The following is a 26313-nucleotide window of genomic DNA, read 5'->3' as shown; positions in this document are numbered from 1 at the left end:
ACAGGAGATACATTTATTTTACTTTATTTTCATACCATTTCACTTTCCTAACTTCATCCTTCCGCTTTCCACCTTCGCTCCACACCTCAACGTCAAAATGAAGACTAAATGGATCAGGCAGTCCAGTCCATAATAACTGGGTCACAGCATCTCAGACTGTTCACTTGTCTTAGCTTTTATTACTTGGAGAAAGAGGGAAAAAGAAGAACTGCCTTGAGGAACAAAGTGCACTCCACAACAGTTTGCAAACAGCTCTGCCTGAGATCAATTTGTCCTGACCAATCCGAGGAAGCGTGATGCCACGAGCAACCAAGGCACGGGGGAATAAAGAGACCATGTCCCCCGTTCACATCTGGTCTTGTTTAGCTTAGAGCAGTGGTGGAGCGTTCTTGTTGTTCTTGTTACTGTGTGCATGTCAGCGAGAGGTGGAAAGTTACAGTATGCCATGATAGTTTTGTAAGGTAAGAGAGTCATTCTTTGCCAATGCTTTCAGTGTATCCTGAATCTCAACATATGATGGTATGTTTTATCCATCATCACAGACACTAGAGACATTCAGCATGTTCAGATCCTCTTCCTACATAAAGCTGTAGGAGCAGATAGCTCGAGTTAGCTGGATCCATCAACGGAAATGACCATGATAACAGTAATAATACGGCAATGGCAGAACATCTGCTCAGAATGACAATGATACTATAAAAGTTATTATATATAATGCTCCACCAACAGATTATTTATCAAACTACTGTATGTTGCAGAAGTGTTTACATCAGGACAAATGAAGCTCTCTGATAGCTTACATATCTCTCTTCAAGTACTTCATCAACTTCATTTACTATGAGGGGATCCATGCTGCACCAAGAGCTCATGAAATCACTGCCTGTTCCTTCTTATTATGGAAAATCAATATTTTATGCAGCCCAGTCCCTTTATTTCTAAAGCTCTGCTTCAATATTTACGTGGTGGCATGACACAGAAAAAAGCAAATGACCTTTTTCTGTTAATTAAGCCGGCCTGAACCAGCCTGAATTGATTGTCCCCAGACATAAAATCCTCTCATTATCTCCAGCAACCCAATGAACTTCACACATAAAAAGTGAGCTCCAGAAAGAGCAAATCCACTGGTTTCAGAATGGTATACGCTCAAGAAGCTTCACTACAGACTGCTGGCTCGGTCAGTGTGGATTTCAGTCCTCGTAATGACCATTGTTTCTGATCTGCAGCACCCCGTGCCAGAATTTCGGCTCAAGCTAAATGGCTAAACTAAAACAAAAACAATAGACCTCACTGTACTACTCAGCTTGTGTTTTCCACTATACTGCTGACACACTCAGGACGCAATGCCAGACAGATCCTGACGCTGAGATTAACAACTTAACTGCCTCTCTCTGGCCCTTCAGCAAAATTACAGCCGCCGACACACCCTCGAAAACATGTCGAGTCCAATGCAACATTTACCCTGGCAGTTTCATGAGCTGAAGTAAAGTACTGTAATTATCGTCTTGTTTTGAGACAAATGAAAAAAAATGATTGCAACATGAGGTTTGTTTTGGGGGTCCTAGTCATATCAGTCCACACACTTCCTGAATATTTGCTTTTTAGATGGAATTTCCAAGAGCTGACGTGATGGTAAATTTGTTCTCGTGCGCTTGATCAAACCTTTCTGGGAGTTAATCACAGTTGATGACTGGTATTAAAATGTCCCGATAAGATTCAATAGAGTGGAGCCTGTTGTAAATGAAAAGTGCAAACAGTGGACTTTGGATGTGAATGGAGAGCTTGTGCTTGTCTGCATCTGCGCACATTTGAATGAAAGAGCTGAAGGTACCGAGAGCTCTTCGACTTAAAGGTCCTCTGGGTGAAAACATTCCAGTCGTGTGCTCCACTGCGACAGTTTAAGGTCAAGCCCATCATTCTATTACAGCAATTACACACTTACACCACACTGTACATTCCTCATGTCTGGTGACATTAAATATGATTTACAGTCTGGGTTGCAGCAAAGCAGGACAGGAATCCCCAATAGTGTATCAGCTATATCTCTTTAAGGTGCTCCTCTTGTTACGAACATCTGTTGAGGGGTATATTGTTTCTGTGAAGGTCCAAATACCTGACTAAAGCCAGAGTTCAGGAATATTTCTCTGTGTACTTGGCAGGCTAGTGCGTTTGCAGGGGCACCTGTTGGAGGATTGGATGAAATTACATATTTCGGCTCCCCCGCTGTCAAGTAACAAGCCTGTGTCAAAGATTTCAAACCTCCTGAAAAGTTTCACTGACAATGATAATTGAGCTCACAGGCTCTAAGAGTCCGACACACATGCAGAGTACATTTTCAAGTCACGCTTTTAAGGGGGAACAGGGGGTAAAGCCTCACTGTTCCATTGGCCACAGTTAAACATTAAGCACTTTGAAGTGTCATGGGACGTTACTACTGTTTGTTTGACTGTAAAACTTTCTCTCAATTACATTTTATTTCTGAGGAGGGTAAAAAGCAATAATGCTATGCCACAAGCTGCTGTGCTGATTCCAGGTCCCTGCTCACATCCACACCAGCTTAACCCAAACCCTCCTTCAAGTGCAGTTCAACTGCTCTGCGTCTGAATCTATACATTGGCTATTAGTACCATGTTTCCACAAGGTCTCCAGTTTCTCTGGCAATTGGAGTTTCTCGTCAGGCTTCAAACACTCCAATGTTCCCATGTGCTCAAGGAGGCCCGGGGGGACCCTGGCTGTGATGTGGGGACTCTCAGAAGCCGTCCAACACATGACAGCACTGGCAGCAGCACAATACTGGATGAAATACCCTATATTCAAAGACCACTTTGTGAACAAAGGAGAGAACTGCAAATGACTGTATATTCCCAGTTAGAGGAATTTGTATTTGGCAAGAAATAACATTATGCAGAAGAAGAACTGCATATAGTGCCGCCAGTGCTTAAAGGGGCTGTTTCTAAGTTTTCTCTGCCGCCAAATGCGGTTTCTTGCTGGGAGTGGGTGTTGGTGATTGCCACTTGACAGCCATCGTTTATAATACAAGAGGTTTAAACACATCCTGTGAGCAGTGCTATGTCTACAGCTGGAGGCTACAGTGAGTCATTATCGGAAAAGTGACAAGACAGGCCGTGGCTAGCTGGTTAGCGTGCTAATTTCAAAAGATGTGACAGTTAACGATGGTGCTGCTTCCCATCGCTGACAGCTGTTGGTGAGTAAAGGAATAATGTTTGTTGCTCAACTCAATGCTAAAAATGGTTTGTTTCTTTATGAAATATCACTAAAAGCAGAATATCTTTTGTTTTGAACTGTTGGTTGAACAAAACACAGCCCTAATTCTGCTAATTATTTCAGAGGTCAACTCTTATTCACAGTACTGTGCAACAGTTTTAGACACTTAAAGTAAAGTGAGTTTGCTTTCAAAAATAATGCCATGAATAGTTTTCATTTACTAGTTAACTTCATTAGAAGCGAACCTGGCAGGTGTTCCAAGCAACTTGGAGAACTTGGGAGAACAGACTGACTCAGTCACCTCGAGATCAGGATTCTGTCGGGGACCATCTGTTGCAGGATTCCTTGTTCTTCTCGTCACTGAAGATAGTTCTTTGTCACCCTGACTGTATGTTCGGGGTCATTGTTTCATTCTGCAGAATGAACTTGGGACCGATCACAAGCCTGATGCTGTTGCATGATAGATGAGAATCTGAACATCTGAAGTGATTAAAACTTTGCACAGTACTGTAAATAACTAAATGTTTAACACACAGGCTGACTGATGAACCAAAAATGACTCTCCACTGAAACGTTCGTGATTTATCTAGAAACCAATGTATAAATACTGTCATTTAAGTCAATATTTTCTCCCATATTCTCTGCTCCAGCTGTCACCACATACAGTATATTCCCGTCTGCTCAACGAGGGAGACCGTCCGACATTCCAAAGAGCCAGTCTCTCTGCGGGGAATATTTATCTATGGAAGCCGGGATATAAAGTCTCACCTAGAGAGACAGGAAATGGACAGGATATTGAATTCTGGAAGATTATGTAATGCTTGCCATGTCTTGCAGGTAGCTAACATTACACACGTTTTAGCACATGCTCGAGCAGAAATCCGTCGCCGGGGGTCACATTAGTTTAAGTGATGGGGATAAAGCACATGTGGCTAATAACTGAAGACATATGCTTCTGCCACTTTAGGAGAGGGCAATGGGGGGGGGGGGTTCACATAGTACTTGTGTTAAGACATGCCAATCCACAGGCAGCATCTGAGATGAAAATAACGTGTGGTTGAATGATCTCGAGCAGTGAAACGGAAAATCCTCTTTTTAGGGAAATTTTTGGATCAAGGCTATTTTTGTTTGTGTTTTGACACCAATAAAGGGCCATATTGTGTGATCATGGGCTGAAAACACTGTGTGTGTATTTATGTGTGTGTGTGTGTGTGTGTGTGTGTGTGTGTGTGTGGTCAGTGGAGCGCTACTAATGTGAGTCAGGAGACCCTGTTTGGCTCCCAGCACTGAACGATTATCAGGAGTTATTAGATGTTACATCGAGTTCTTTACCTGGGGGCTGCAAGAGTCATCTTTGCAAAAACATGTACACACACACACACACACACACACACACACACATCCACCTCACAGGACGGCAATACACTCATATATGAAGATTTGCCATCTCTGTTTCACGTCTATGCTGCACACGTATACAACTGTCATTTCATTCTCACGCTCGCCAAGAATTAAGTCCTCTGTCTGTCTTCCTCTCTCTCTCTCTCACACACACACACACACACACACACACACACACACACAAACAGACAGACAAACACACACACACACACAGCAAATACCCTTGGCTGTGGCTGACTGGGTGGCAGAGATCAGAAGTGCAGATACGGTTGGTTTATGTATAGTCTGAATACCTCGACAAGATTTTCTAGTTAGTCATGGTACAGAGACCAGAGTTAGACTAATTCTCTTACATCACCGCTGACTGTTTTTTTTTTTTCTCTTTCTGTGAGGATTGTTTGTTCGAGTGTTCTCCAAGCTCCCTCAACTGCACAAACTTATCTCAGACTTATAAATACTACCTGTTCATGAGGAGAGGCACGAGTGTGAGATTTGATCATTAGCACGCCCCTGCCAATACCCATACCCCTAAAAGTGCCGTATACATAAAGCTGCCTGTTCTGCCTCACACTCACAAAAATGTCACACATTGGTTCTCAAAGTTCTTCACATCAAGGACCCCCAATCTGACACAATTGAGACCACAGACCCCCAATCTGAGAAGATTTTAGCTTTTAGATGTTCTATTACACAAAATGTTTAAACCCATGACCAAAACAGCCATACGCTCTGTCATTGTGTTACTTATGGATGGAATTATAGTGAAAATAAGTTATTACCCTTTCTGCTAGGAACCCACTCAAGGACCCTTTTGAGAACCACTTGTTTAGGCTGCATCATATGATGTCAGATCAGGGGTCAACCCGTTACCGGCCCGGTCGATTATTGGATCCAATATTAAGCATTTTACAATTATCGAATTATATGAACTGAATCGTTATTGTTCTTTTTTTTTTTCTTTTTTTTTTTTAAACAGATTGCAGATGATAATAACTCTGGCTCTGATGTAGCTGCCTGTCCCTGGCTGTAGTCACCACTCTGTGCTCTTGAGCAATGTCCCCTCCAGCAGCACCATCTCCCCGGCTATATGTCACGAGTAATATCCCATCGATGCCGAAAGCCACTGTGTAACACAGACGACGGAGCTGTGTGGCAAAGGTGAGACAGCAGATATTGCAGAAGTTGCAATAAACAACACATTCCTCTGTTGTGTGTTACAATACTGGACAGAGAGAGAATTCTCTACTACTTAAATGTATGAGCTGCTGTGACAAAATAACCCAATAAAAATGCTAAAATGCTAAAAGTAAATTGGAAAGCCATGATGATGATATGGTGAGTAGAGCATTAAGTTTGTTAGAGATATCTTTTAATTACATCCATTTTGGTATCATATTTAACCCCAAACTCGTTCACACTAAGACACTATAATTCTTAAATCAAAGAAATGTGTTTTCTCCATGTGAAGAAGAACAGTACGACAGGTTTGGACCACTCGTCAATTTTGTTCTCACCTAACAGAAAATGTGCTACTTAAAAACAAATGTGTTCGTATGACTGGATCTTGCAAGATGCCCACTGAATCAGATGCTTGTGTGTAATGTGAAAGGGGAGTCTTGAAGTTATAAACTCACAGAGAATTCTTTGTTAACTCAGCAGTCACCAGTTCTACAGGGTTTTTTTATCCTCTTTAATCTTATTGTTTTAGCACCGGAGACGTATTTCACGTATGATTCTGTCTGACTTCTCATCAACCTTGTTTCAAAATTAGTATATAGCTGGAGAAGAAAAATGTACAACTAGCAAGCTAAAGACCCGGATATTTATCTCAGAACTTCAGGGAGACCAAACCAGTGGTAAAAGCAGAGTGTCAGACATCATGGCCAAAAACCAACTGCAATTGGATGATAATGTTGCCCCGCTCACAGCTAACACGTTAGCCACATTAACATCGGGTTGTGTATCTGTCTGCTTGTTTTGGAGTTCTTTTCATTTTGGGTTAGACCAACTAAACACATCTTTATGGTTCTGGTAAAAAAACAACTGTATGTGTCTTAAAATGTCAATATGTGAAACGGTTGTGGGATAATTCTTTTTTTTTTAATCCCACAAGGAAACATTCATTTCTTCAGTTTATGCGAAAACGTAACAGTGACCAGATTTGTAATACGTAGTTTTCACTCAACTGCGGTAAAAAAAACTGGACTTGGCAAAGGTTAAGCGGTTTGCAGTAAATGTGCTGGGCAGTTTGCTTTACAGGTGAACAAAGTTAGTTTGTCCCCGTGTCGCGCCCTCAGCGGCTCCCTCCAAGTGTTATCTAACCACAACAACTGGAGCAGTCGCTTGGCTGGAGGAAACAAGGGGACCAGTGTTTGTCGCTGACAGGAACGGCGGAGGGAAATTCTGCTGTCCACTGGTCCCCATTCAAATCACTGTCATGCTGTAATTCTCAGGAACACAGGGCGAGTATTGTGCGGTGTATGCATGTGTATGTGTTTTTGTGTGTGTGTTATGTCTGTATTTTCCTAAATATATGGTTGCTCATGTGTGTGCCCATATTCATGCCTTCTTGCTAGCATATTCGCACACAGACATGCAGGTTATTATCCTATATTGCATGCCAGTTGTTTTTTTTTTTTTGTTTTTTTTTTTCCTCATTCTCCATTACGCCGCCTTTATCCATGAATGAGGGGTTTGTTTGGTTTTTCCTCCGGCTTTCCGCTGTGCACTGTTACCCTAGTTTTTGCTCTCCATTTCCTGGCCGAGACACATGGCTGTTTTTTTTTCACCTTAGTCTTAGAGGAAATGATTTCTGACTGGGAGAGATGAGGGAGGAACGACAAACTAATATATCCTACCTCTGAACCCGGCTTAGGTGCACACTGCAAACCGTTTCGCTTCCAATATACCCAGGCCGCTGCCAAAATTTTGTTTCCGCTACCTTCTGCTACAGCACAAAGAGTCCTTATAAACATCTGTGGTTGCTTCAGTGAGATATTCAATAACTGATACTGGAGTATTATTGACCTTGTGTCTTTTATGTGGGTTCACATGTGCTAATGTGCATTCTGCCAACAATTCAATCCCCTTTGATACTATGCAATGTATTCAAGCACATTGCAAGTCCTACAGTTATCATAATGTATTAAAACAAAGATTATATCTCCCTCCTGTATTATTTTTACTCCTATTCCATTTCATTGTAAGCTGTTGTGGTGCTCCAGCTTCCATCCTCGCCTTGACATCCCTCTAAACACACCACAATTCCACTGCTCTTCTTTTTCCTAGTAACTCAATACTGGCCCGCATACAAGTACAAACTTTTACACATGCAGGTGCGCACACACGAGTATGCGCACACACACACACACACACACACACACACACACACATAAAGCGGTGTGTGTTTACTCCTTTTTAAAAAGGTTGTCAGAGCATATCACATCAGCGAAGCTCAGCCTGCATGCCTTGGAAAGTGGAAGGAGGGGTCTGATCCTCGTCCTGCTTCCAGCATGAAACCCTCAGCCAACAAACAAATTAGCAAAGAGACACAAGGGAGGGTTTATGACTATTTATTCAATTTGCCATTGAGCTAGAGAGGGGGTCTGAATTCCCCTTTTTCTCCAAGCACAATGTCATTTCCTGGTGGATATTTGACCACAAAGTGAGACCAGAGTTGTTGTGGAGAGACACGCTGAAGGGTACGAAGAGAACGGGAGATATTTTGGCGAGGGGAGAGGGGTGAAAGAGAGGGCTAACCAGAATGTTCTAGTGCTCCGATGGTATGTTGACAATTCTTAAGCAGCATGAGGAAATTGCTTTCTCCGACGCGGGGAGGGAGATTTGGAAATTGAGGACCTTGAAACGAGAGCTGTTTGTGTACTCTGTTGTTAACATGTGCACGAACAACATATTACAGCATGCAGAAAATATTGTGCAGTACGGCCTAATACGTATGTGCACATGTTTACATCGATGCAGAAATGAACAATCGGAGACGGGGGGGGGGCTGACTGTGTGGCTGAGATGGTTCAAAGCGGGGTTCTGGTAAGAGGCGGCCCTTCAATAACATTCACTGCTGACAGTTCAGCTCTAAACTGTGGGTTCAGGCAGCCAGTCAAAGAGAGGGCCAGCCAGAGACCGGAGCTGATGTACGATAAAGTTCAGAGGGGAGCAACTCACCTTCTTCTTGCTGCAGTAGATTTGCCATTTCTTCTCATCGGGCAGAGCGAACATGGCCTCCCTGTTCTTATCCGTCAGGTCCAGTTCATCCTACAATGACAAGGGAGGTTGTGTTATCGAACACAGCATTCATTTTGAAACCATACGTTCAATTTGCTAATTAGAATACATTGAAAAAGAAAAACAATAACTAAGCACAACATTTTCGCAATGACTACAGATCACTGAGGGAGTCAAGTTCACACCGTGCCGTTTGATTGTCCAGCCTTCCCCCTACCTAACTGAGAACTGGTCTCCACAGGCTACAGAGCAGTGTTTTGATATTCACCCTGCTGCTCTTCTCAATTCTTCAGCTTGGTACAAGGAGCCTCCTGCAGCTTTTGAAATGCATATGAACCCAGGAAATGAGTCTTGTGTGCCAGGGAGGAAAAAGTAAAGTCTTGGAAAAGAGAGATGGATAAATCAGAGTTGAAGAGAGAGGGACGCATTGACGGAAAAAAGAGGAAGGTGTTGAATAAAGCAGAGAAAGGAAGCTATGTGGTCCTGGAAATGGATAAGCACAAAAAATAGAGGAGAGGGCGAGATGCTATGGTGCCAGGGCTTTGTGTACAAGCTCACACTAATCTCATCATAATGGTTTTGCTACCATGACGTAAGCCAGAAGTGCTGGGGCCCCCCGGGGCCCCCCAGAGTGAAGATGGCTACCGGGTGCCAGAGGTGGGGCCCCTTAAAGCCGACCAGTAGATCCACAGGATTTGTTTTCATCCATTCAGCTGGAGGGGGGGGGGGCTGAGGTGGCCCGCATTCCAAGCATCCGACACTATGAAGAATGACATCATTTCTCACCCAGTCCTTTCAATGGGATAACCAGCAGCAGCTTTACACAGCGACTCCCACCCAGAGGGGGTCCACGTCACCTGCTACAATACACGCATGCGGCTGTTTTTTTGTGACTGTCAAGCAGGAAAGCTGCCGTCATGTGCCAGCTGAACGTCGACCCTCTGACTCTCTGTACTTCAATCTTTGCAGATTTCAGCTTTGGCTCTGACCACAGTCCTTTCTCCACATCCTCCAGCTTAGAAACGCAGGCCTAGGAGCTAGCTCATCTCTGGCCTGCCGCCTGGTTGCTGTCTAAACTGCTGCTGTTTGGAAGAACTGATACTGGGAGCTACTCTGCAAATCAGTGAGAATGAGACCCCTGGATTTGAACCACATGGGACTTGAGCCCGGTAGCTGATCTCTATGCTCCTTTGTGTTCTCTCCATTTCCCCCCTGCTACTCCTAAGGCCTCTCAATTTTAGGTCTTATATAGTGGGGTGTTATGTTAGAGTGCAATATACATGAGCAATGAAATGAGGATTTAGGTGTCTGCCACATGTGCATTCTACAGTTTAAGGGAGTCGGTAAGCTAACCCTGGACATTTACTTTTTTTTTTTTTTAAGAATTTAGAAATGGATAAATAATTACATATGGCTTTAAAGGTCCCATATATTATCAAGGTAGATGTCCATATGTTGTTTGATTATAAAGCAGGTCTATGTTCTATATTAATACTGTGAAAGTACCAAAGTGAAATGCACACAGACTGTATTCAGAAACTGAGCCTTAAAACCAGCCGTAAGGAATTCTGTAACTTTGTGATGTCACAACAAAGCAGTCACCGACCTCAGCTATGCCTCAAGTCCACGCCTCAAGTCCACCTGGAGGCACCACCCAACCTTGCAGGATTTGGTTTAGTATTTAGTGTTTACCTGAAAACTGCTATATTTTTATTGGATCACTCAGAAAACAGTCAGCTAATCAGAAGAGAGGCTCAAAGCCTCCTCTCTTCTGATTGGCTCGCTGACCTGTTGTTACTAGAGCTCCAGAGAGAAGCCTGAGAAAGGAGATGTAGAACTGCATTGAGATGGTTTTTGGTTCTTAAAACTACAAATATCTTCTTATGGATCAACACTTCAAACAAAACACCAGTAAAGTGTAAAATATCTTTGGGAGGGGCAGGTTGTGCTAAGGGCTAATGCATGCTGGGAGTTTAAAATGTGGACTGCATGTTTCATTTTGTTATTTTCAGGTAGAACAGGCACCAGTTTGCATTTGAATCAGAGAAAAGGGAAAAGAGAGATGAAGACGAGGATGAGGACATCGGGTGGGTGGAGGAATGTTCCTGTCATGCCAGCCAAAGGACTTTTCACTTTCCAGTTATGCAATATCCCACCACTTTCTTCCACCATCAACCCTCCTCCACCCCCCGCCTTCCAACTGTGCTCCAATACCACATCCGCATCACATGGCCTCTCCTCATGACTGTAGTAACACCCAAAATAAAAAAAAAATAAAAAACCCATTCCCTCTCTTAGTCTTCCAAAACAAAACCAAACCACTTTCCGCTTTGCTGTGTAAAACCTTCTCTTTATGTGCCCCCATCCTCCTGCACCAGCACGCTCCTGTTGGGAATTCACATAAACCAAAGCTAATATTGTTACACCTGCTGCTCGAGAGGGGGAAAAAATACATACCTAGGTCCTCTGTACCCTCCCTTTCATATTTCGTTCAGAACTGCCTATCGAATAATGTTACAAATTAAAAAAGGGTGTCACGGCTGTGAGCTTCGACTGTCATGTCCGCCACAGACTGACTGACCTTCTCTGTCACTCAATTTCCTGCTTCTCGGGACTGGTGGGCTTCTCAAATGTCCCGAGATAATTTAAAAGATATGGTGGCAAAATGGGAGCTGGAGTGATGTATGTATTTAACGTGAGATACAACATGGTCAATTTCTGCCCTTTTCACACAAACTTGGCCCAACTGGCTCTTTGTGCAGTTTGTGCTATATGACGATTTACCAATTGCTCAAGCATTAGCTGTTGCTAGCTAGTAACTTAATAATCAACCATTTATTTCCCTCCAATCTCTCCTGTTTGCTCTCATCTCTGTACACTTATTAAGTAGATTCATGCATAAGAGTGAATTTGTGCCCCCTTGAGTCTTTCCATTGACTTTATAGGAAATCCTGACTAGACGACACCAGATCTGTAATTAATGCACAAACATGAGACATCGGTCTCACTCTCAGAAGCACAGAAAATATGTGAATTTCCAAAAATGTTAAATTCTTCCTCTAAATGCCAACATTTAATTTAATTATTTAATACATTCAGCTTTGACTTGATCTCTTTAAGGTGAAAGGGAGAAAAGATAAGAAATGCATGATGTACTATATTACCCCCCCCTTCCACCCCCACCCCAGGGATTATGATGATGAAGACATCTTGGCACATTTGCTTCCAAACATGGCTGATATGGCCACATAAATTCATTTACACGACATAACAGGAGTCAGATGACATAACATGTCTGTGGGGGATTTAAATATGTATCTACACCACATGGAAAGGGGGGGGGGGGGGGGGGGGTGAGTCTCAACGAAACATGGGAGTGAAGTCAGAGCAATGTGGAAAAATCTAAATACCTCTTCATCTGTAAATCTGCTCCAGGAGCTCATGGCTAAGTGCATGGGGACGGGAGGTGAACCGCAGGAGCGGAAGCAGTAACAAGTCCTCTAACCTAAACAGCCTTATAGGTCGGGGTCCGAAAACTAGGAGCTCACTATATACTTGTGGGGTCCATCAGCTTTGTGGGGACCAAAATACTGGACCCCATAAGCTGAAATGGCTGTTTGAGGGTTAAGACTTGGTTTTAGGGTTAGAGCTAGGCATTCAGGGGTTAGGGGCTAGGGAATGCATTATGTCGAATACAGGTCCCCATAAGTGTAGTAAAACACTTTTTTTCTTGTGTGTGTGTGTGTGTGTGTGTGTGTGTGTGTGTGTGTGTGTGTGTGCGCAGATGAATTTGAAATAAAGAAGGAGACAATCAAATCTGACACTGAAATGTGAGGGAAACTAAATCTACAGGAAGAAAGAGGGTTCAGTGAGTGAGTAGGTGTGATTGACTCGTCTCCTCTGCCAGTCATTGAATGAAGTGAACAAAAATGTTGTCATAGATTTTTCCACCTAAATGGGAAATGTGTGTGGTCCAAGAATGACACCCTCTCACATGCATGTGCAGGAGTGGCATTTCCACACTGGATATGAATGTCTTTACCTCATGTCATGTGCTACAGTGCTAGTTGAGAGTCTGTCTGATACAAACACACAGACATATACTACATATACTGTATATATATATATATATATATATACATATATATATATATATATATATACACACACACACACACACATATACACACAGTGTATATGTATATATATTCTGCAGCAGTCTCTGGACGAGACAGGAAGGCAGAGGAAAGACAGGCAAGATGGCAGGAAGTCATATGAGGTCTCCAGGGGACCCACAGGAAGCTGTAGCTGCCATTATTGACCCATACAAGATTCAGTCAGTTTCTCTCTGTGTGTGTGTGTGTGTGTGTGTGTGTGTGTGTGTGTGTGTGTGTGTGTGTGTGTCTGTCGTCCTGCTACACCAGGCCTATCCTCACAGGCTGACTGAGTCATTTACCACAACCAATAAAAACAGACTAAAACCAACGTCTTATTCTTATGATTAGGCAAGAATGGATTTAGCCGCTTTACATCACCTTACAAATCCCACACCCCCACCCCACCCCCCACACACACACACACAGGTCTCACACCACTTTGCAGCATTCAGATGAGTCATAGTATCCGCTCTTTGATGAGTCAGCCAGTAGCCGTTGTTAGCCTACCGCCTCTGCCTTCATCCAAAAAACGGCTTGACCAGTCCCACATTAAGTTTGGCTCAGGACGGTACGAGCTGGCTTTACAACAGAGGTAGGAAAAGAGTATTAAAAATGGGAAGCCAGGCAAATGCAAAGGAAGGATGGAGGGAAAAAGAAAGGGAAGAGGGTGCATCCCAGGGTGTACACTGGAGAGAACTCACTCCCAGTGGCTCAGAGGGTGGAGAACATTTCCATTCCCTCTCGTTACGCAACACATTTTTGATTTGCGTCCGGCTCGAAAGTCACGCGGGGTGGGAACTTTATGACAGGATTTATGTTTTAAAAGAGTCCGGTTTTTCCTGGAAACACATGGTGAGCTTTCAAAAAGGAGAGAGGATAATTTTACCGTCACTGTTTTGAGAACATAATTTACATGCTACTAAAAACAGTCATCGCGAGTCATACGGAGTGGATGCTATTAGAGGTTGCGGTGACACTGACACTGGACAGCTGCCACCTCCGTGGTTAGATTCAAAACCGTCGCAAACTGTGAAACAGAGAAAGAAAGGGGAAGAGACAGGTAGAGCAGATAGAAACAAGAGGGCAGAGAGAAAGTCAGAGAGAACACACACACACACTTATCTGATGTCTGCCAGTGCTGTACTTGCCAGATGTTGGCCAAGTAGATCTGATTCAGTTGTGCCAATTTGGCTAAATGTGCTGTACATTATATCCTCTCTCATCTCAACTTGCTGCAGATGGCTGGAAGCCTGGGTCTTCCCTTTACTGGGGATAGGATTCATTCGCTACCTGCGCTGTGATGAGTTCTGCTCCACAGGGTTGGATGACGTCGCCCCTGCTCGTCCGACGGGGGATTCCTCTGCAGGTTGTGCCGCGTACCCCACCCCCACAACAGGTGCTTAAACTGCTCCTCCCCGTTCGCAACCTGCCCCTCCTTTTCCTTCCTCTGCCCATCCTCGGCCTGCTGTCTGACTGCAGGACGTGATAAAAGCCCCAGCGTGCAGGAGCCAGGCGCGGCGGCTGTGCGTCTGGGTTGATGTCGACTGAGTGTTGAATAAACTGTTATCTTTGACTAAGATAGGTAACTCGGATTCTGGCGATTGAAATGTTGTTGACTGGTTGACGCACTTGTTCTGGGATCAGGGAGTTTTTATTCTTAGGTTAGTTGTTTCATTTTCTTTCTTGCCTTCCTTACCCCTGGACCCCTGCTGGTTTGTAACAGCCTCCAAATGTGCTGCATTTATTTTTTTCATGCGTTTACTTTTTCCTTGGCACTGCGTGGTCGTGGGTCCAGACCCCTTGCAGAAGTATCAGCACATACTGTACGCGACCATGTAAATGCCAGTGTAGTTGTCCCCAAACAACCTCACACTTTGGTTTTCTCTTTGAAGAAACCAAAACTTGCATTTGGTTTAACACCAGTCACAAACGTACCCAAAGTGCCCGAGTGATTGAGCAGAAGCCGTTTTCTATCAACTCAACATGAGAGCAACTCCACGTTTGATGATAAAATGCTATTAGCAGGGGATTGCCTTGATAAACAAAATAAAGCTGTCAGTGTTGTTGAAGCGGCACCAAACTTCACACATGGCCTGTATATCAACTATGCGTGCAAGCTTTGAAACAGTGGTGGAAAGAGACTGCTGCGCCGAGATCCGAAAAACAGAACCCAAAGCTGCAGCACATTTGCTATCAGGGAATTCTGCGGCCAGATGCAAATGTGTAGTTTAATTGATGCGATCCATTAGCCCCTCTGATGTGGTGTTTGTTCATTGCGTTTAAATCAGTGGCGATTGCTTCCAGGTTCATTTCCATGGGTTTGTCGAGTTCATTATCGAGGCACATGAGGCTTCCATATAGGTTTATATGGCAGACTTGGAACCAGCTTTATTCTTCAGCCTTTCTCTGAGATGAACTGTTGCACATTGGGCAGTGTGAACACAGGGAAACCAAAGACGGATCCCACACATATTAGTTTTGTAAGATACACACCAAGGACGATCAGTCGTCTCTTTTGAATTGCTACATTACTTATTCAACGCTCCTGCATTTTGCATGAAGCAGCAAAGTCAGTAGAGGTTGCTTAAAGGTTATAATTTAAGAAGTCTCCCAATGAGTTGACAGTAGGTGTGGAAAGTCTGAGGTTCTGAGACACCAGAACTTACTGATACTGAGATGGAGACGGACAGGACCGACACCAAGACCAAGAAGAGACGGGAAGTGAGGGAACAAAGAGACGGACAGAGTGAAGCGCTGTTCTTCCAGCAAAGCAAAAAAAAAAAAAAAAGTGCAAGGGACAGACACATCACATCACATTTAATTTCCCAAGCAAAGGCCACGGCACATTAGACAAGTTACAGCTGAGGATTTTCAGTCTATGATATTCCTGAGGCGAGGCAGCTCTGAGTCTTCCCCTCCACACACACTGTTTACGTAGAGGAGTGTGCCCTGTGCAATCTCTAGACACAGTTGAAGACCCCATTATGGACGCGAGGACACGTGGAGGTGGTTTACTCCTCCGTTTGGCCCAGATCTGTCGCTCCCACACCGGAGGCTCCATTAAGTCTCCTTCTCCTTCTCAGGAAAGGCTTTCATAACAAAAACCCCCATCTCCCGTTTCCATGGATATGCACTATGTTATGTTATTTCCTATTTTTCTTTATTTCCTCCCCTGCGGCACAGGTCTTCGCCTCCCTACGTCGACTCTCTGCTTGTGTTACAAGCAGTGTGTACAGACTAAGTGACTGCTCGAGGTCTGATTGTACAGAATCTTGGACGACTGGTCAAATGTGTCAGCATGTCGGCTGCAGGATCAGTAAAACAGATGTGGAGGACCGATGGCTTGGCCAGATGACCATCGTTAGGTAGAAGCAGTTTGTGCACCGGTCATCCAATCATAGCAGATATGAATCAAACTGTCACAGGTTGAGTGATCCTCTCACTGGAGCATCATTTTTTCCTTTTTAAAAAACTTTCTAGCATGAGATTTTAACCTTTGAGAGTTGCATTCAATGCTGAAATTCTGCAGCAGAGCAGCGACAAGATGAACCAGAGCCCAACACAGCCGTTACCCCCAAAGACAAAATATCTAAGCCAGTGAACGACACCATGAGATGTAGCCGTCCAACAACCATCTTAAGAATGATCTATTCACAACATGTGGAAGGGCCCAGATCCAATGAGAAAATGCCAAATCCTCTTTCTCTCCAGGGTCGAAAAGCTGCAAGTCAAGAGGTTTTGAAATCTGGGACGAATCCTGCTGCTCTGTTTCTTCCTCAGCTCATGCATCTGTGTCAGTTTCATCGTAAGCTCAGATATTTACCCCCAAAATAAGCTGTGGGTCAATCAGTCCTCTCAACCGTGAGGACTGCTGTAATTCGGCTAAGCGCTCCCATATGATAAGCATGTTTCTGTTTTACCCCTCCTGCAATACACGTCTCTGCTTGCTTTTCAGAAGGTTTTCTGCTCATCAAAACTCCCCCGTTCATGGAGGCCTTTTTTTTTCAGGCCACATAGGGCATCTAGTGTGTCAGGTAGCAACCTGCTGGTCCTTCAGAGCTAAGCCACAGTTATCATACAGCTGAGAGGGCAGTCCTGTCCAGGGATACTGATTGAGGCAATCAATGTTTGATTGCAACAGTGATAACTTTTAATTTTCTCTAATCAAGCCAATGAATATACTGTAACCACTGAGATTTAATGGTTTGTGCATTACTAGTGGTTATTAAGGAGTTTTAACAGAGAATTTAGGTTCAACTCAGGTCAATTAGCAGGAAAAAGGGGGAAGGATCACCACTGGGAAAACATCTGCCTTGATAACACTGAATTATTTCCTACCACAAATGGAATTTCACTTAATGTCCTGAATTGATTTTGACATTTGGAGGAGTGATATATCCTGCAGCCAGCGGAGTTTAGCATTCCCCAAGACTAAGACTCGACAGCGCCAGAGGCAGCCCTGTACTAATGCTGCTGAACACATTGTTGAGAGAGGGAGACGGAGGCCGAGGGAGAGAAGCAGGAAATCTGAGGTTGAGGGAGAGCGACAGAAATACTGAGCTGGAGACAGCCAGGACCGAAACAGACCAAGAGACAGGAACTGAGGAAACAAAGAGACAGAAACAGCAAAGCCCTGTTCTTCCAGCAAAGCCAGAGCCAGCTTGCATGGCAGCTGAAACCCACAGCAGACTTTCTCCAGTCTGACAGCAGCTGTGCCCTGATCCCTCTCCACACCATGGGCACATGCCAGCACAGCCATGCTTGTTTGGCACCGCCACAGACCGACAACCTTTGCTAACAAGTGTGATCTGTGCACGAGACGGGAGCTGTAGGAAACAGGGTGGGCTGCATGTATTGGGAAAGATGAGCTTCTGGATTTGTTTGAATGGAGTGTTGTTGGTTGTGGTGGAGTTCGGGGCATGGCCTCATCCAACCATCCAAGACGCCTTCCGCACGACCCAATCCCTTCCAATTCCTGTCCCTAATCTTGTTTGGTCGGGACAATGAGCAACAAAGAGCTGGGCTGTTTGGAGCCAACTTCATATATTTCTCTAATGCTTTCACTTATTGAGAATTATTTCTGTTCTGTCCTTAGCGCAAAATTCACAACAGCACAGAACATAAATTACATTCAATATTTCAGTGGATGGTAACAGGTAGATATGGAGGTAATCCAGCTGTTTCTCTATTTGTGTTCAACATCCTGGAAACGTGCTGCTATAAGTTCCAGCCTTAGAGATATCGCTGGGTATTTTGCAAACAATTTCCCAGTAGACAAATTAGCTACTCTGTAGCTCACACAGGAAACAAGAGCTAACTGCTAGCTGATCGCTTACTGTTACCGAAATAACTGAATGAAATATCTAATGAAATAATAATTAATAACAAACCAAATTGCAAAATGTTTTTTGTAAAGTCTAGAACTAGCTTTCTCAAGTGCGTATTAAGATCGCCGCGTGTGTACTCACCACCAGTTCGGAGAAACGCGCATGCAGCTCCTCGGCGGGCGGCATGGGGGCACTGAACTCTAGCAGCTGCAGGGGCACGCTGTCCTTCAGGTTGATCTCCGGGGGCTCGCTGCTGCCGAAACAGCACAGGAAGCCCAGGCCCGGCCGCGTCCTCTTCCTGGGGGGCATGGCGGCTGTGGTGACACAGGTGGCGGAGGTGGCGCTGGACCAGGAAGGTAGAGGAAGGGGCCAAGGGCAGGGAGGGGGAGTGGAGAGGAGGATGAGGCTGCTATCTAGGGGGCATGATCTGGAACAGAGAGAGAGAGAGAGAGAGAGAGAAGGTTACACAGAGACAACGACAAGCTGGCCTTAAGAATGACTGGCAATGACTTTAATACATCCAGACAGGCCTGTTTAATGTCGCAACGCATGACAGAGACACGGCCGATCTACACGCCCAGGATCTGCTCGATGTTTCCTTGGAAAGAATTATTTGTAGTGTACAGGAAGCAAAGCAATTTATGTTTCCAGCAGCCCCAGCTTGTTTGGAAAAAATACAGGAAGATACATGAGCAGCAACAGCCACTGTGGCCAAACAACGGAAAAATGCTGCCTGAAGAATCCTCATCAAGAGAGAATACAAGCAAGAAGACATTACAGTACTGGAAATACAGAGTGATTAGGAAGCAATGCCTGGAAGGCAGACTGCAGAAATACTTCACCAGTCAGGGCCGATATACAGTACCAATACAGAGGACACTAACGTCAACAAGAAGCAAGTAGCACCTTTCATTTTCTGTGTCTATGTGAGCATATGCCAGGGCCGAGATGAGGGTGGAGCACAGAGGCCAACAGGGCCGGCCATCAGTTCCTCGGCTCGACATCGACCTCGACAAAGAAACCTCTTGTCCATGAGGTACAATGGTGCCGATGCAGTGTGTGTCTGCGTGTGTTGTTTGTGCAGACATGCTCTGAGAGCTGCCCCAGCACTCCTTCAATGGTAGCAGACACTGTGTGTGTGTGTGTGTGTGTGTATGTATATATATATATATATATATATATATACAGTATGTGTGTGTATGGACAGTAATGAATGACACCCACGACAACAGGAGCAGAGGAGTGAATGGGCCCAAGACGCCCGCAGAGGATTTCCTCAATGCTGCAAAAAGGATATGGGTGGTCTTCACTGTATGAATAATACACTCTTTACACCATATTGTGTCCTATCAGGCATACACACACTTGCACAATGTGAGCACACACCCACAACGGCTCACACAGTCGCAAAAAACTCCTCTTTATGCAAAAGTTTGCTGCATTTGTGAATGAATAGCCTTCAAGCCTGTTATGCAAATACCGTGGACGTGCACATCCAGCAGAAATATTCCACCAAGAAATCAATTCTGGAGCCGTTTATGTGAAACGTGCATGAAGTTTCCAAGAAGAAACACAGAACCAAGACCAACACAGGCAGATTTAAACACAGCAAATATAAAAATTTTATGCCTTTGTTGATATTTGTACATAACCAAAACGAAGCATTAAGTAACAGCACCCGTCCGTTTAATACGGCTGTGAAACTCTGACTCCAGTTTCCACAAGAAGCCACAATCTACTACATCTCCACTGAGCAGAGCTCTCCGCCATCACTCCCTCACACGTTCGCTCAGCGTAGGAGTTCTCACTGCGCCGTCTAAAAATAGCCGGATGGTAAATTCTTTATGAATGCGCTGGGCCCTCAACAGGAGCTTAAAGGGGAAAAAATGAAAAGAGAAAACACCACATTTCCATTTTGCCCTTTTCGTCTTATGCTCATTTACTTTTTCCGCTTCCTTGAATCTGCCGTCCCTCTCAAGGCAGGAGAAGCACAGCGACAAATCACCCGGAGGCCATTTTAAATGAAAAGTTTTTCTTTGGTATTTTTGAACAGGAGGAATGCCTGTGCATTCATCGGCGGACTTAATTTCTGACGATTATTGTATCTTAAATTATTCTGTATAATCACCTTCAAATACAAGGGGGGGGGGGCTGTTTCATAGTCATTGCATCAGTGTGCTGTGGTGTCAATTATAGCATGTGTGGCATCTTGTATATGTGTGCCTATGCGTGCTGTACATTTGATACTGTGTGTGTGTGTTATGATAGACGAGGTGACAATCCCTGAAAGCCCCCCCCCCCCCCCCCCCCCCCACAGCAGCAGGGTGGAATGAACCTGCTACAGGGCTCACAGTCAAAAATGGCCTGTGAACCTACATTTATCCCCCGTTCCCTGTGCATAGCGAAAGTGTCCCATTTCTTTTACAGCAACTACCCTGAAGGTACAATACACATCACAGATTACAAAGAGTGTCGACATGATATTTTTCCCATCCAGAGCCTCACAAACTGCCAGTGAGTTCATAGTGAGGGAGGAGGGACAGAAACACAATCTCTTTTCAGTTCGGCCCCCCATGTCTTGTATTAGAGTTATGATATATATATATATATATATATATATATATATATATATGGGCATGTAACTTGAAAAATGTTCACCCCATAGTTGCAGTTTATAATGTGTTTTAGTGGTACTTGCTTCTCACTGACTTGTTCTTGTGATATAATTATGTGTCGGACGGTCCGACAACCTTCATCCAACTTTTTGAGGATGGTTACTGTTAGTACTATAGTACTTCCTGTTGGCTACATTGCTGCATTTCATATACGTGCTTGGTTGTAACACTGAGGAAGGATGTCCACGCTCACATAAATCATCTGACTGCTGAATAAGTTCTAAAAACAGGACCGTCTCACCCGGAGGCTCTGACACTAACATGAGCAACAACCCGCGGGTGAGACAGCAGCTCACTCTCAGTCCCGACAGAGAGGCACTGTCATCTACTGGCAAAGAGCTGGAGGAAGTGGTCGGGGGAGAGGGAGGTCAGGGGAGCTTGGCCCAGACACAGATAAGCAGAATATGGATGGATGGATGGATGGATGGAAAAATGATAGTTTATCACAGTAAATTGATACATATTATAATAATGTATGTGCTTAAGACAGTATTTTTTGTCCAGCTCCCGTTGTCTTCACACAATCTGCCGTCTTGCCAACAACATGTTGTGTTGACGTCTCGTGTGGTTTTGCGTTCAGTCTGCAGACAGAGGCATGGAGCTAACCATCTCAGATACTGTAGCGCCCACAGACGAGGCAGAGGACGGAGTTAACTTCTGGAACCACTCGGTTTATTCCGGTAACACAAAGGCACAGCTCGGCAGGTGTGACTACACAAACTGGGCAGAGACTCAGCGACCGTCTTAACACCAGGTAAATTTCAGCAACACACACAAAACTGTCCCGCATTCACCCCCTGTCTCCACCTGTCACCAGCACGCACTTTCACTCTGACCACGCCATCCTGACGACTGACAGCCAGACGGGAGACTATAGCTTAAACCGTACGGGGTTGCTACAATATTGTGCACGGGGTAGCTGTGTTCAACACGCTGCAGAGATGCTGCATCGACTCGTATCAAGCCAGATGTGACTAAGCACAGCATGCTGACCAAAACTGAACTTGTGGACAACACAGGCATAGATGAGCATTCACTGTGGTGAGTCAGTGGGAAAAAAAGAAACAGTAGAACATTTTAAAACAATGAGATGACAGAATAAAAAATAAAAAAAACTCCTTCAGGGACATAAATCATGGAATTTTTTCCATACACTTACACTTGAAATTAGCAGTGATAACTTTTCATCGTTTTATTACGAGAAGATAAAGTATGAGCCGGTGCCAAATCTTTATGGTGGCGAGTTAGTTAATGTTCCTGTGGACAGCTGGTGGAGCCTAATGGAAAAGAGGCCTCTCTGTAGGGGTTTTAAAGCTATTCAGCAGAAATCACAACCTAAACCTCCTGTCCAGTGTCTCTCTGTGTGTGTGTGTGTGTGTGTGTGTGTATATATATATGCATGTGTGTGTGTGTCTGCTTCTATCTTCACTCTCCCACAGAGCCCCACGTGCGGCCAGTCCTCACTCAACAGCAGTTCTGCTGGCCTGCTTCCAGTCCATGCCCGTGGAAAGTAGGCCAAGGAATCCAAATACACTATGTACACACTGGAATACTGTATCTATTGTATTTACAGGGAAATATAAGGAAGCGAGAACATCACTGCCTGTGTGCATTTGTAACATTTATCACTCTCTGTATGGTGGAGTCACCAAACCCGCTGCCATATGTGCCACTCTTATCTCCCATCACTTCACCACTCTCTCTCCCTCCCTCTCTCCCTGACTTACTGTCATCTCCCATTATTCCTCTTTCAGGGTGAACGGAGAGACATTCCCTTCATCAACCCCCCTCTGACACTAACATCTGTCATTTTTCCTTGTCACTTCTTGCAGAGTACCATCCTCTGTCCCCGGTTTCCTACTCCTCTGTTCCTTCCCTCTCTACGCTCATAGTTTCCCCGGTGCAGACATTGTAATTGCACATTTTGCTAGAAAGATACAAAGATGGAGCCAGGACATAGTTAACCTCAGCATGAAGACTGGATGCAGGATGTATTAAAAGCTCATGAACTAACACACGACATGACAACTTTTGTTTTGTATTTAAGTGCAGGAGATATTTCTTGGCTGATAATAGCCTGGCGCAGTGACTGTGTGCAGCTTCTTGAAGCCTTCTTCATCACAGAGGGTGCGAGGTTTAGTGCAGTCACACATATAAAGAGAACAAATCAAAAAACCTGCGCCCAGCATATCTGGCAATTACAGTAGAACTACAGACGAAAATCCTACACAGAAGTACTGGGTGGATGGATAAAGTGTTGTTGGATCCAACATGTTACAATAACAAACTACCGCTTTTACATTTTGGTTAATGTACCTTAAAGAAACAACATACACTGTGTAAATGAGACCGCTGCAAAGGTGCTGGTCTAGCATCAGGGAAACTAGGGTTGGGCCATTTTATATCTCCATACAATCCAGCTCATATATCACAATATATATTATTATTATTCAAATAATAATAATAATAATAATAATAATATAAAATTATGTTTTATTATACATAATTATATTATTGTATTTTTTGTTTCAGGTATGAGTGATGCTGCCATTTTCAAGTTTTATCTGTCGCATGCCAAGGTACAATGTAATTAGAGCTGAACCGCATTATGTCCAAGTGTAATATCCAAATCGCAGCAGCTGCAATTTTTCTGATAAAAAGGTCAAATGTGTAGCAACAAACTATAAATGAAGACCGGTGCTACGGAGATGCACCGGCCTAAAAATCATATTCTCCAGATGTAAAAGGAACATGCTGGTTTTATTTAATATCACACATGGCATGAAATATCGCGATATTTAATATCATTGAATATCGGCCCAAGTCTGTTGGAAACCTGAACATGTGCACGTATGTGTGGTTGTGTTATAAGTCACAGGAAAAGGAGCTGTCACTGAAAGACTTTAAGTTCCTGGCTCTCTATAGGCTAGTGCTATGAGATGGGAGATGCAGGGAGAGGTTGGTAGACATCACCGCTAACTCATGATCCTTATAGACGAGAATCTCTGCAAACACACACATTTAGATTGTTGCCTGCTTACATACAGTTGCAACACACACACTGTATTGTGTGTGCACAGCCACACAGTCACATGTTCACACGTTTCAAAAAATTCAGACACACCCACTCAAGATTCAGATGTAAGCACATGCACCCATGCAGTATTTTTCATACTCACACAGAGAGAGCCCTGAAGCAGAGAGAGGAGCCTGCTGGCTGCTCTGTGTTTGGAGGGTCTGGAGAGCAGCCGAGCAGAGAAGGAGAGACAGAGATGAGAAGGAGGCAAGGGAGGGAGGCAGGGATAAAGGGAGATACTGCTGCCACTTCTCATTCAGCCCACTACCTCATCGCCTCATCCCCAGCGCCGGGAAGTAGGTCAGTGGAGGAGGAGGAGGGGGCGGCAGTGAGGAGAGACAGGCTGCTGCTGCTGGTGTGCATGTGTGTGTGTGTGTGTGTGTGTGTGTGTGTGTGTGTGTGTGTGTGTGTGTGTGTGTGTGTGTAGGAGAGAGACAGAGGAATAAAATAGAAGAATAGCATAGCGATGCGCCGATAAGTCTCTCAAACATCTGTGCCTGTGTAATTTCAACTCTCTCCCCAACATCTGCCACACAACACAGTGCCACATACAAAATCATTCTCCTGATTTGTCCCATCCCTCCTGAATACACACAAACACACACACACTCAAACACTCACACACCGACCAAATCAAAAAAAGCTGCATCATTCACCCACTGCCTGTCCTTTCCGTTTTCATTCTGCACGTTGCCCTCCTTCTCTCTCCTCAAACTGCAGCGGCTGCAGTGTTATCCTGCATCAAAATGCATCTTGCTCACCTTCTTCTCCTCTATCCACCTACCTGCCCCTTTCTTTTACACTATGGAAGCACTCTTGGCATCGTCTTTTGTATTACATGGATGGATGAATGGATTCCAGCTCTTTCTTTTTTTTTTTTTTTTTTGATCAACTGACGCCAGCTGGATACAGAGAGGGGAAGAATGGAAGTCAAGACTCTGGTGTAGGAAGAAAAACAAGACGCGACAATAAAAATGGTGGAAACAAATAACATGCAGATCAGGCAAGAGAGGCAACTGGATAAAAGATCAGAGGCACACATTTTTTATTGTTTCTGGATCCCACAAATGAGGACCATTCCTCCAGGGTGCTGGGTCATGGAGGCAGGCTTACATAAGAACCTGGCACCAGAGATGGGGGAGCAGTGCTACCCTGGCACAGGCAGGAACATGATGCCAAATTGAGAGCAGATTTAGGGATTGGCATTGTTTTGGCCAACTCTTGGCATTCAGCCGGTGAGGGTTGAGCCAACACCAGTGTCGGTAAAAAAAGTAGCAGGCAACTATACAGTAATCCTTAAGATTTCACTCCTCTGTGATTTGGAGAGCGCCATTCAAAATGACTTGTATCATCTACCAGGGAGGATCTCAAACATGGCTTAAACAGCTGTGGGCTTCGAAGATTTATTCACTATTGCTATAATAAAGACGAGAGTCATCCGGCATGTTAACACAGAGCTGTACATACAGCCTGCACATACACACTTGGGAGTCCCATAACAGGAAAGGCCGAGTCCACCAGTAACAATGAAGACTGTTACATAAAGGTAATTTTCACAATGTAATTCACTGAGTGGCTTTTGTTGGAAAAATCCCAAGTCATAAGTAGGATTAAATACTTATCTGATATAAAGAAAATTGTAAGGATTTAATGAACTATTCCTACCTAACATCCCGTTATTTCTACTGGAGATTTTGTAGATTTACACTCTTTCCTCAAACTGAAACAGGCACCCACAGCAGATGAAAATCAGAACTTAAAAATAAAATCCCAACTGTCTTTTACACCCAAAAAAAAAAAAACTTCAGCTCTTGCAAACAGGAGCTTCCTGTGTGCATTTACAGAGGTCCTGGTGCAGGATATCTGGGCACTGAGGCTCTAGAGTCACATGGAGACGTCGACATGAACTTAATTGTGTTGTTTTGGCACATATCAGCACGGCCCTGTATTTGCGGGTAGTCACGGTTGTGTACTGGTATGTAAAAATCGCATGTGTCCTTTGACGTGGAAGTGAACTACTCACACTCATTAATTTGACATGAAGTAACTTTTCAACCCAGCCATTGGACACATTGGAACCATGCCACCCTTTGGATACTGTTGCCCCAGACATGCCCTCTCCAACGTGCCCCTACCCTCCCCTTCCTACTGTCTGCCTGTCTGTCCAATGACTAATGGTCCTACCCCTCAATCCCCCCCCCCCCCCCCCCCCC

The 26313-nt window shown here is 44.3% G+C and overlaps 1 protein-coding gene across 3 annotated transcripts in view; it reads right to left on the bottom strand.

Annotated features, from left to right (window-relative positions):
• Positions 1–26313, bottom strand: part of daam2 (dishevelled associated activator of morphogenesis 2) — a 99155-nt gene that overhangs the window by 40610 nt on the left and 32232 nt on the right. For all 3 annotated transcript variants that reach the window (XM_023394713.2, XM_023394712.2, XM_023394714.2), the window contains exons 2-3: positions 18491–18776; positions 8806–8895 (exon numbers count right to left, since the gene is read on the bottom strand). In XM_023394713.2, coding sequence (XP_023250481.1) covers positions 8806–8895; positions 18491–18658 — 258 coding nt within the window. In that variant the 5' untranslated portion in view covers positions 18659–18776. The remainder of the gene's footprint in view (positions 1–8805; positions 8896–18490; positions 18777–26313) is intronic.

This window comes from Seriola lalandi, unplaced genomic scaffold (assembly GCF_002814215.2).
Source record: "Seriola lalandi dorsalis isolate HSWRI2012SDOR001 ecotype SW California unplaced genomic scaffold, Sedor1 jcf7180002054953, whole genome shotgun sequence".
In the NCBI taxonomy this organism is placed as follows: Eukaryota; Metazoa; Chordata; class Actinopteri; order Carangiformes; family Carangidae; genus Seriola; species Seriola lalandi.
The sequence above is the reverse complement of the archived record's forward strand: the minus strand, read 5'-3'. Positions and strand labels throughout refer to the sequence as shown.